Source organism: Diabrotica undecimpunctata, chromosome 9, assembly GCF_040954645.1.
Source record: "Diabrotica undecimpunctata isolate CICGRU chromosome 9, icDiaUnde3, whole genome shotgun sequence".
Classification (NCBI taxonomy): domain Eukaryota; kingdom Metazoa; phylum Arthropoda; class Insecta; order Coleoptera; family Chrysomelidae; genus Diabrotica; species Diabrotica undecimpunctata.
Window position 1 is genome coordinate 116853736 of NC_092811.1, and position 12960 is coordinate 116866695.

Below are 12960 nucleotides of genomic sequence, written 5' to 3' on the forward strand. Positions count from 1 at the left end.
AATCACGAAAAAGGCAACAGAGGAAGAAATTACACAAAGATTAGGACAAACAAGAACAGCAATCCGACAACTTAACTCAGTATGGTGGGATAGACGGGATTAGTGCGAAGTATTATGACATATGGGGCTGAAAATTGGATCATAAACAAGAAAACAGCAGTAAGATAGTAGCAACAGAGATGGAATGCCTGCGAAGATGCTGCAGAGTAACAAGAATGGATAGGAGAAGTAATGACGAAATAAAGCAAAGAACATCAATAGAAAATAGACATACTAACACATATAGAACAAAAAAGACTAAAGTGGTATGGACATGTAAGAAGAACTAGCGACAGCAGATGGATAAAGAGAATAACCGAATGGAGCCCCATAGGAAGGAGGAAAAGAGGACGACCCCGAAAATCCTGGAGAAACGAAGTAGACGACGCCATGAGTAAGAGAGGACTAAACGATGGAGAATGGAACAACAGAGAGAGATGGAAACGGTTGAGCGAAGGAAGGCAGTGAATACTGTAGAATCCCTAAATATATATATTTTGTGTTTCTCTAGATATTCTATACGAACATTTAGAATACTCTCAAAAATTTTGCCGAAAATGGGAATGATTGAGATGGGACGATAATTTCCAATTTCATCTTTTTGAACACTGGTAGCACTTTTGTTACTTTTAATACATCTGTGAAAATCCCTTCAGTAAGACAATTATTATAAAGTATAATTAATTTGTCAATAATTATATAAATAGTTTCCACAATTATTTTTTTGTTTAAGAAATAAACATCCGTGCAGTGTGAGTTTTTTAATCTATGCAAAACATTCCTAATTTCAGTATCACTAACAAGTAATAAAAATAAAGAGTCACAGGGAGAGTGTACATCTTTCAAAAAAATCTATGGCTTCATTTTTATTTGTGGAATTAAAAGAACTTCTAATATGTTTAGCTACTAAAGTATTTAATGAAATCGTTTGATGTAATCGCGCTTGGACAGACTTTTTTATTTTTCTGTCACGAGATATATTTTCTGAATTGAAAAAGAAATTCTCATAATTTCATTTGATGATATTGTTGATTTATAGTACTTCTTAAACTTTTTTTGTATAATGTATCATTCAGTTGTGTTATGTATTAAATAGATATTGAGGTTAGGCATGTTATGTCTTTTGATGGTTGTGGTGAGATTTGGGATTTGTGTGGTGGGATTATGGTGTATTGGTGGGATGATATTTTGATGACAAGTATGAGGTTGTCAGATTACAACGTAATTTGCTTGTACTGGACATTAAAGGAAAAAAAGGCAAAATGAAACCAAATATTAGAGAGGACCACAGAAAAATCATATGGTGGATGTTCACGGATGAGAAAAAATTCTAAAGGCAAAAATGGTAAAAAGAATTAGCTGGATCAAGAAAGGAAGTCCTGCTACAATTTGGAAGAATATGGCTATTATTAGAGGCAGGTACTGCTATTAAACTACTTGGAAAACCCACAGGAAAGAAGTTTGAGAATAAAACTGTGGTGGGTAATTGAGAAAGTTAACAATTAAAGAGAAGAGTGTATAACTATAAATAGTGGCCAGAAAATTTAGATCTGCAAAACTATAAAGTAGTCAAATAGTAATATGTAAAGGGGATTGATATTTTTAAGGGCCAAGATAAAAACGTATGGAGAAATATAATTAAAGAGGTCAATACCACCTAGCGATAAAGGCAAAGGGAATGACGATAAACTGGTGTGGAACTAGCATAGAGGGTTTGTTGAATATTACATATATATTTTAATACTTAATACTTCACTGTTCTACAATTTATACAAAAATTCTGGGAGACTGTAAAACAGATATATTTCTAATTTGTTTTTTTTTTTAGGTTTTCACACTGACAAAAATGGAATGGACATTCTACAAACATTACCTATTCATTTCTGTGATAAGGAAAAGAGTCCATTCAAATGTGAAGTTTGCTTTAAGCAGTTTTCTCAAAGAAGACATTTAAACAATCATTTCAGAACACATACTGGAGAAAAACCTTACAAGGGAGAAATTTGTTTTAAAAAATTTAGTGAAAAAAGTAATTTAAATGTGCATATGAAAGTTCGCACAGAAAAAAAAACTTATAAATGTGAATTTTGCTTAAAACAGTTTCCTAAAAAAATATATCTTAAAGAACATTTAAGATTGCACATTGGAGAAAAACCTTATCAATGTGAAATTTGCTTTAAACAGTTTAATACAAAAAATATTTTAAATGTGCATGTGAGAATTCACACAGAAGACAAACCTTATAAATGTGAAACTTGTTTTAAGCAGTTTTTTCAGCAAGGCAATTTGATAACCCATATGAAAATTCACACTGGAGAGAAATCTCATCAATGTGAAATTTGCTTTAAGCGGTTTGTTCAAAGTGCGCATTTGAAAAGACATTTGAAAGTGCACACCGGCGAAAAACCTTACAAGTGTGAAATTTGTTTTAAGCAATTTAAAGAAGCAAGTCATTTGAAAGGACATTTGAGGTTGCACACTGGAAAAAATCCATATAAGTGTGAAATTTGTTTTAATCAGTTTAATACAAAAAGTCATTTAGATTTGCATATGAAAGTTCACACTGGAGAGAAACCTCATCAATGCAAAATTTGCTTTAAGCGATTTGTTCACAGTGGGCATTTGAAAAAACATTTGAGAGTGCACTCCGGCGAAAAGCGTTACAACTGTGAAATGCCTTACAAGTGTGAAATTTGTTTTAAGCAATTTAGATATGCAAGTCATTTGAAAGCACATTTGAGGATACACACGGGAGAAAAACCCTATCAATGTGAAATTTGCTTTAAACAGTTTAATCAAAAAATTAATTTAGATGTGCATGTGAAAATTCACACTGGTGAGAAACCTTATAAATGTGAAACTTGTTTTAAACAGTTTACTCAGCAAAACGGTTTGAAAAAGCATATAAAAGTTCACACTGGGGAGAAACCTCATCAATGTGAAATTTGCTTTAAGCAGTTTGCTCACAGTGGACATTTGAAAAGACATTTGAGAGTGCATACTGGCGAAAAAATTTGCAAGTGTGAAGTTTGTTTTAAGCAATTTAGTGAAAAAGGAGCTTTGAAGGCACATATGAGGTTACACACTGGAGAAAAACCTTATAAGTGTGAAATTTGTCTTTCCCAGTTTAACCAAAAAAGTCATTTAAATGTGCATATGAACACTAAAGATAAAGGTTTTTGTAAAAAAAGACCATTGAAAATGAATAATTATAAAAAAACTTATAAGTAATTTAGATTTGCATATGAAAGTCCACACTGGAGAGAAACCCTATCAATGTAAAATTTGTTTTAAGCAGTTTGTTCGCAGTGGGCATTTAAAAATACATTTGAGGGTGCACACCGGCGAAAAATCTTACAGGTGTGAAATTTGTTTTCATCAATTTAGTACCAAAAGTAATTTAAATGCGCATATGAACGTTCACACTTAAGATAAACCTTAAATGTGAGGAAGACCAAGAATATCAAATAGGAGACTATTTGTGTGGGTTTAGGAAAAATCGATCAACAGTGATCAGATATTCACTATTAGGCAGTTAATGGAGAAATATAATGAATACAATAAAACATTACATCATCTCTATATATATTTTAAACCACCATATGATAGTATCATACGAATGAAGTAGTGGAATGCCATGGCAGAACTAACCATACAGAAGAATTTAATTAATTTTACAAAAACTAGAATGATCTAGAAGTAAGTAAGTAAATAAGTAAGAAAGATTGAGATGGGCTGGCCATGTCAAGAAACGAGATTAGCATGATGTAAAGCTGGCCTAGGAAGAGACTCCGAATGGAAAGTGACCGCTAGGGATACCCGGGATGCAGTGGAGAGATAGTATTGCAGTAGATTTACGTGATCTAAATATTGAACAAACAGAGTAACTAATGATGGACTGTTTCAAGTGGAAACCGATTGTTAACTCAGTGGAGAGTCATCTGGGATTGTAGTACTATAGAGAAGAAGACCAAGAGTAACATGAACATATATTGACCATTTACTTATAAATCCAAAGCATTTCATCCAATTTAAAATTGACATTTTCATATTATTACGAAATGATTGAATTGTATTATTAGTACTATTACCTTTATTTATTTGCCCTGTTTCCCCTAGCCCTTGTCTGTGTGAGCTTTTTTGTCTTTTGATTATTTATTTCTAGACCGGTCTCTTTTGTCCCTGTTTTTAATTGTGAATATATTTCTACCGCCTCTTATGTTCTGCGAGACATAATGCTAATATCATCGGAATAGGCGGCAATCTGTATCGAGTTATTTGTTAGGAGATTACCTCTTCCTATATTCAGCTGTCTTATCACATTTAATCCTTTGACTATTGAAATGTTATCAGTGAGCTCATTTTGTACTCTAACAGTTGTTGTTTTTACTAGCCGAATGTATTTTTGGGGGATGTTAAACCTATGCAATATTTTATATAACTTTTGTCTATTAATTGGGTCGTAGGTCTGTTTGAAATCTATGAATATGTGGACGTCAATGTCATATTTTCACGATTTGTTTAGAATTTGTTTCACTGGGAATAGCTGATCAGCAGAGTATGCGGCACTTGGGCCAGACAGCGTGACGTCACTGTCGGTAAGCATTGGATCTACATTACCGACCAACGCGTAACTTAGCGTGGTTCCGAACCTTTAGTCGTGACCCAAACCATATAGGAGAGGGCATAACGAATACGTTAACACAAAAAACATAGATGGCGGCGTATTGCCAAAAGGACACAAAGCTTGTAACGTCTAAACGACTTCACGTACAACAACGTGCAAGGTATCGTCGGAAAGGAGAGGGGGTAATGAATACGATAACATAAAAAAACAAAGATGGTGGCATTGTCAAAAGGACACTAAGCTTGTAACGTCTAAAGGGCGCAACGTACAAGGTATCGATGGAAAGGGGAGGGGGTAACGTCTAAACGGCTCAACGTACAACAACGTGCAAGGTGTAGATGGAAAGGAGAGTAATCACTAAGGCTACGAGAGAAACAAACAAACATGACAACATTGCCAAAAGGACACTAAATCGATATATAAATACTCGTATATTTTATATAACTTTTGTCTATTAATTGAGTCGTAGTCCTGTTTGAAATCTATGAATATGTTGTGGACGTCAATATCATATTTTCACGATTTGTTTCACTGTGAATAGCTGATCAGGTGTAGATATTCCCTGTCGGAAACCGATTTGATGTTCCCCGAAAATATTGTCAGTTAGTTGTTGGAGTCGTTTGTTTAGTATGTAAATAAAAACTTTGTAGGCTGTGCACTAAATGGTTATGTCGCGATCATTTTCGCATTTTAGTGTATCCCCTTTTTTATAGATTGGACATATAATTCCCGTTTTCCACTCGTTAGGGATCTTTTCATCATTCCAAATCTTGTTCATAAGCATATGCATTTCTGGGTGTTCGCCACCTAATTTATGTAGCTCAGAGGGACGTTGTCAATACCTAAAGCCTTGTTATTCTTTTGTGCTCGTATGGCTTTTTTTGCCTCTTCCATCGTCGAGGGTTCTATATTTTCGGTGTCTCTTTCAATGTGATGCATTTCCATATTCTCTTCATTTTCTTTCGCCCCTAGAAGAGTTTGCAAATAGGTTTTCCAGACTGATTTTACTTCTTTTGGATCACTGGTTATTTGCCCTTCTTGATTTCTGCAGAGATTTGTTCGAGGTTTATATTTTTCGATTAAATTGTGTAGGTATCTATACGCTTCCCTTATATCGTTGCTTTGGAGATTATTTTCCATTTTCTGTATATTACCGTTTTCGTATCTTTTCTCTGAGCAGCATATTTTATTGGCCCTCCGTCTTACATATTTTTCTCTGGTTCTTCTTTCCATGCATTTATTGTGTTCATTTCTTTTCTGTATAGCCTTTTTACACTCGTCATTAAACCATTCTCTTTTTGTTTGTTTTTTGGCTTATGATTTTTCTTGCTGCGTCAATTACTTTTGTTTTAATTTTTTCATAATATTTTCTGTTACCTAGTCTGCCTGTATTTGTCAGTGTTCGTGTTATTTCTGTCTCATAGTTCTGTTTGATATCTTTTATCTCAATTTTTGTATATCTAGTTGTGTTGTTTGTTCCTGTCTGTCCTTCCGGTTTCTCTGAATTTTGCATCTATATTTTGTCTATACTAGGAGATGGTCAGATCCGCAACATGCTCCTCTTCGGCTCTTCACATCTTGTATGCTTGTTACGGCTCTTTTGTCCATCAAGACATGATCAATTTGGTTGGCGGTCGTTCCACCAGGCATAATCCATGTCGCGGTGTGGGAAAAAAGTCGAGCTTATGATCTTGTTTTTTCTACTGGCAAAGTTGATAAGTAATTCTTCATTTTCTTTGGTATTTTGATGGAGTGAATGTTTACCAATAGTTCCTAAGAAAAGTTCTTTTTTGTCTATTTGAGTATTCGTATCTCCTAGTACCATCTTGATGTCATTTCTCGGTGAGCTGTCGTATACTTCCTCTAGCTCTTCGTAAAAATCTTCTTTATTTCCATGCTATGTTTTTCTGTTGGGTAATGTATGTTAGTGATTAAATTAAATTAGGTCAAAGGTTAAAGAATTTTGTTTTTATTCTTAGTTTAGATATTCTCTCATTCACTGCTTTAATATCTAATATGGCATGATTCATCTTATTGTCAACTATCATCACAGAATAAATAACAACCAGAATGCCCACTCTCAGATGCCGCCTTTGAAGTTTGTCAGCACGCGATCGCCATATTTTAAACGGAAACATAGACTAAAATTGAGAAATTTGTGACAAGCTACGACAGAACAGTACTTTAAATTTTTAGAGATTAATAACTTAGTAAATTTGAAATAATTTAATCTATTCTTCAACTAAAAGTACGAATAAAATAGTGCATATTATGTCTATGGTTGCCGTAAATAAATTAAACCTGGTTAATTTTTCTATGCACAACAGATAAAATTTCACTGAACAGCACTGGTTCCGACTAAAACATGGCTGATTCCGTCTGCGCGAACGAGATGCGCATACTTATTTTTTCAAGCAGAGTGGGCATTTGGATTGTTTATTTATTATTCTGTGGTATGATATTGCGCATGACATTTGACAGCTGAGCCAGGCGTGTGACGTAGCCAAGAACACTAACCCATTATTTGTAATCATATTTAACGAGTTTTTTTTTCGACATTGCAGAAATTTACCGCGTTTTTTCTTCAGTTAAAGCATTATAGTGTCTTAAAAAGTACCTGTGGTGTTTAGTTGCTGTCTGGTTTATTATATTGCTTAGTATTTTTTTTTAAAACTTTTAGTTTACTTGTTTTTAGTGCTTTCTTTGATGTACGGCATCAAATCATATGGTTTACATCATATTGTTTACATTTCCTAAAGATAGTGTGACCAGAAAACTGTAGATAATATATTGTTGTAGAAAGGATAATTTTAATTGTAATACTGCAAGAATTTGTTCCAAACATTTTAAAACTGAAGATTACCAAAGAAATCTACATTTTCTGTTACAATAAAGCATATTTCTATTTTATTCTATTCTATACCCATACGATATAAACATTTATCTGTCTTTTAAACGTAGTCTAAATTTTAAGTCTTTTAAACATAGTGTTCAAGAATTCTTGATTTACCACAGTTTCTATTCTATTGATGAGTATCTGTCTCATGTAACCACCTGTACATGCGAAGAATTGTAAGTTGAATAATGCATGGCAATTTGACTATGTATTTGTATTTACTCTTATGTGGTTGTATTGTATTTTTTTGTCTGACGAAATTAATAATGTAGAAATTTACGTGAATAAATCTATCTATCTATCTACTTTTTAAATTTCCCACTTTTTTCCTAATAACATATTACAACAACACCATTAACTCTCCAAGGGACACCGAATAGAGTCAAGATAAACATGGTATAACAGAAAGCTTTGATGTCCATTTTCATCTAAAATGTTTAGCATATTATTAGAAAAGGTTATACAGAAAGCAAACATTAATAGAAGAGGTCTGATCTACCCCAAAAAAACATCACTGCTTAGCATTTGCGGACGGCTTGATAATCTTGGCTAGAAGGAAAATAGAGCTGATTAAAACAGTTATGAAACTGAAAGAAAGGGGAACCAACCAAGGGAATGTATATAAATGAAGCAAAAACGAAATATATGGAATGCACAATATGCATATGGGCAGTACATAACAATGATAACAGCAAAGGTAACAATATAAATACGAAGAAGTTAAAATATTTGAGGATTTAGGAAATGTCTTCACAAGAGAACCTAACTGTGAAGAAGAAATACAGAAAAGAATTATGTCTGGCAACCGCGCTGTATATGCTCTCAATGGGTTGTTAAGAAGAAGAAGCAATAATATTTCACGAGGTGCAAAATTAAGGACATACAAGACCGTAATAAGGCCAATAGTGACGGATGCTTCTGAAAAATTGGTCACAACAAAAAAACACCAAGAGTTTTTATTAGTTTGGGAGAGCAAAATCTGGTGGGAAAACTTAAATGGACAATGTTTAAAAACAAATATCGAGCTAACGGAGCTCTATCAAGATCCCAACATATTAGCGCTAATTAAGGTTCAAAAACTTAGATGGTTGGGCCATGTGCAGAGAATAATTCCATCTAGAATTCACAGAATGGTACTACCTAGTGCATTGCCAGGCAAAAGGAGAAGGGCGAGGTCAAGATGAAGCAACGAAGTTAAAGAAAATATGAGAAGACTTATCGTAACGAACTGGGAAAGAAAAAGGTGTGGCAAAGAATAGTACATCTGTTAAGGTGTGGATTTGGAAAATAAACAGTCGTACTTTACTACTAATATAAGGCTTTATTACCTTTAATATACATACTAATCAACTAACCTAACTTAAGCCTATATCCATGATTCTTACTACAACTACTACTTGATACTCATTGACATTACTGTCTGTCATGTCAACCCATGATACTATGGGTGCGTTACACTTACACCAATATATATACTGCGTATACAATATAAACGTATTACATTCTCAACATCAAGCCATGGGTCTACTAGGCTAGGGCTTACATATTATGATTATTATTATTAAACAACACCTACATAATTTTATGTGTGAAAATTAAAAAAAAAGTCATTTACAACATTGTGCAATATTGTGTGACCTGACTACACTCATATTCGATGGCCAGCTAGCTCAAGTTGATCAACCTGTACCTATGCGTCATAAAAGATAATTAAAACATGTTTTATAAAGGATATACAATACAAAACTATCAGTCCTAGTTATAGGACATTCGTATATCATTCGAAAGAGAAATTTTTTTTTAATTTAATAATTCATGAATATACAGAGTGTTCCATTTAAAATAAGCCTTAAGGTGGGTACACATATGCGAGCCGAACTGCTCGTGAGCTGTTCACGAAGAGTTTGTTGAAAATATGTTTATGTTCAGGCTATCCAATACCCTAAGTATCTAATAACAAACCGAGAATTAATTTACTTCGTTATTCTAAACATTTAGGTATTTTGTTTACATTATCTGTTATTAATTTCTCTCGTTACTTTTGAATAAGCCGCGCTCGTTCAGCAATTTTGTTTAACCGAATGATCTCATCGCACACTTAGCAGAAACAATTTATAGAATTCTTTGTGTTCGTCCCAAAAACCGACAGGCTGTGGTTCCCGACGAGCAACGAACGAACAGCTCGCAAGCGGTTCGTCCCGTCGTACAAATTAACGAATATAGCGTTCACAAACGGTTCGCGAACAGTTCTGCTCGCATATGTGTACCCGCCTTTATATTACACATTGAATAATCCAATAATGAAACTACAAATTTTGAACACCCTGTAAATAAATGTTTAATAATTAATCATGAAATACATTCGACCAATATCCAGCTATTTAGATTTATTAGAATTGCTTAAATAAATTAAGAATGAGTCCTCGTTTAAAGTTTTACATTTTAAGAAAATTCGACATAACTCAGAACACTCTGTACATAGGTATAGGGAAGTCTTATGAAACTATACCTTATTTTTTGCAGACAAATAGAAAATCGAATAAAATACAGGATGTTCCATAAGAAAAAATATAACTTTGAAACGCTGCGCTTTATTGTGGCACCCTGTATATTTCAGAATAATTTTAAAATGCAGCCTTTATCAACCTACATACTACACATTTAAAATCTTTTACCGTTTTGCTGTAATCTTCCGTCTCGTTAGTGGTGACTCACCCTGTATATGTTAAAAAATAACTGTACCAAAAATCAATAAAATTAACTTAACTGCAAAATATTTTTTATGATTAAATATTATAATAACACAATTTTATCATCTTTTTATAATTACCATAATTAAATTACTCAAATTATACAGGGTGGTCCTTAAGTAATTGTACAAACAGAAACCGTAGATTCTGCACTTTAAAATATTACGATTTCAGCCAACTTGCTTTAATAAAATGTTGATATTTACGAAAGATACAGGGTGTTAAAGTGGAAATTTAAAATTTTATTTTTCGCTATAACTTTTACGTTTGTAAACGTTTTTGGACAAAAATTTACGGTTGAATGCTTTTGAGTAGGATAAATTATAATTTTATACTTACTTTAATGTAACTAATAGAGAGCGCCACATATGCCACATGTGTGACATAAATTTGCGATTAACTTTTTTACTCTTTAAGTTAGCTCTATTTGTGTTAAAAAATATTAAAGATACATTATTTTTACAAAGAAAATGTATACTTGTTAGTAACCTGAAAATTCAACCGTTTTCGAGATAAATGCATTTTATAAGTCAGCTGCACAATAACTCTTAGTTTGATATTTTTGCGGTAAAGCACTGAATACCTGTAGATAAGCATAATTCATAGTATATTCTTATTAAATCAACTCAAAGATGATAATGTAACATCACAAAATGCTTTGGTATATGTGCTAAATGTCTTATTGGAGAAAAGATATTTCATCTTCTTCTTTAGGTGCCGTGTCCGTATTCAGACGTTGGCCATCATCATGTTTACAATTTCCCTTTGCTATCGCTTCTTAAATTTCTATAATGGCGTTGTATTACTTTTTCTCTATTGTAAAATGCTAAAAATCCAAAATATGTGGTTTATGCAAAATGGTGCACCAACACATTCTAGAGAGAAGGCAGTTAGAACATACTTAAATACAACGTTTCTGAACGTTGGATTGGTCGTGGTAGTCATATTTCTTGGCAATGTGGTGAGATATTGATATAATTATTTAATTCATAAAAAATCCGAAAATAATACTTATTGTTCATTACGTAAATTGTTTACCGATTTTTATTAGGACAAATAGAAACTAGAGCACAGGTACTGAATAACACATATGTGTCCTGTTTCATAATACTTTTGCTACAAATCTAACCTGAACGACTCAGCATTTTTACAAAAACATCATCGTTGTCCTAACAACCGATATTGTTATAAATATAGTAAACACGCAATTTAGTTTAGCATAATATTAGTTCGTTAGTAAATCATAATAGTCCATTTGTTCGAGATGTAATTATAGTTACTCGTAAGCTGTAACGTTTTCATATAAATAAGTAATGTCATCGATAGGTTATTCCGTATGTATATAAGTAACTATTGAACGAGATACATCACAGTTTAATACATTATTTAACTTCTGCGACAAATAAGATGTAGTTTCAAAATATACCATAAGATTTGGATATGTATCCAAAATAATATATTCATCCATTATACATTATAGCCACCATGTAGCCCCGAATTTAATCCGCTTGATTTTGGTATATGGAACGCATTAAAACAACGTGTCTATAAGAATCCCATAAATATTCGCAACCAACTATGGGAAGAAATAAATACTTCAGCAGTTTCTTTAGAACCAATGATGCTATTTAATATGAGACGATCTTTTATGGAATAATTGACAAATGAATTAAAGAAAATGGTGGACATATCGAACACTTACTTTGACAAAAAGTTGTTATTTAGTTTAACTATTTCTTAATTTGGTTTGTAAACAAAATGTTTTGATTATGACTTTAATTTAACATAATACGTAAAATCTTTGATGTAAAATCCTATTATTCTGTTATTTTGTCAAATCCTATTATTAATTATCCTGCTGATATATTTATTTTATTTAATATTTCGTTAACTATTAACTTTAGCTAAAGGTGTGTTATACCAAAATTCAGAAGTATTAATGTTTTTGTCCATTTTTTCTTCGTTGCCTGGAGTAATTGCCTTAGATCAGAATTATGCAGCTGATTTTTAAAATGCGATTATCTCGAAAACTGTTAAGTTTTGAAGTTATTAACAAGTATAGCTTTTTTTGTTAAAATAATGTATCTTTAATATTTTTTATCCCAAATACAGGTAACTTAAAGAACAAAAAAGTTAAGTGCAAATTTATACCACATATGTAGCATAAGTGGCGCCCTCTATCAGTTACATCAAAGTGTGCATCAAATTATAATTTCTCATATTTAAAAGTACCTAGTTGTAAATTTTTATACACAAATGTTTACAAACATGAAAGTTATAGCGAAAAATAAAATTTTAAATTTCCACTTTAACACCCTGTATCTTTCTTAATATCAACATTTTATTAAAGCAATTTCTCTTAAATCGTAATATTTTAAAGTGTAGAATCTACTGTTTCTTTTTGTACAATTACTTAAGGACCACCCTGTATAAAAAAAACTTAAAATTGAAAGTGTTTCCTATACAACTACATTCAAATGTTGCCTGAAGAAGGGTTCTTGACTACGTCATGCGCGAAGCGAACCGATTTTGGAACAATATGTACCATACCTTGTGTTAATTGTACCATGGTCAACTATGAAGGCTACTCCGAACCCGTATTTTCCGCTCTATAGTATTGTATGCGTTATTGAGTCTTTTATTCCGTA

At 32.6% G+C, this 12960-nt stretch overlaps 1 protein-coding gene across 3 annotated transcripts in view; it reads left to right on the plus strand.

Annotated features, from left to right (window-relative positions):
* LOC140450428 (uncharacterized) overlaps positions 1 to 12960 on the plus strand; it is a 39973-nt gene that overhangs the window by 17741 nt on the left and 9272 nt on the right. Inside the window, exon 3 of one of the 3 annotated variants that reach the window (XR_011952021.1) lies at positions 1868 to 3399. The exons of 1 other annotated variant lie outside the window; for it this stretch is intronic. Coding sequence is in view for 1 of the 2 variants with exons in the window: in XM_072544066.1 (XP_072400167.1) it covers positions 1868 to 3270 (1403 nt within the window). In the remaining variant the exon portion in view is untranslated. Of the gene's footprint in view, positions 1 to 1867; positions 4115 to 12960 lie in introns of those variants that run through there. One more of the 3 variants, XM_072544066.1, reaches the window with a different exon arrangement.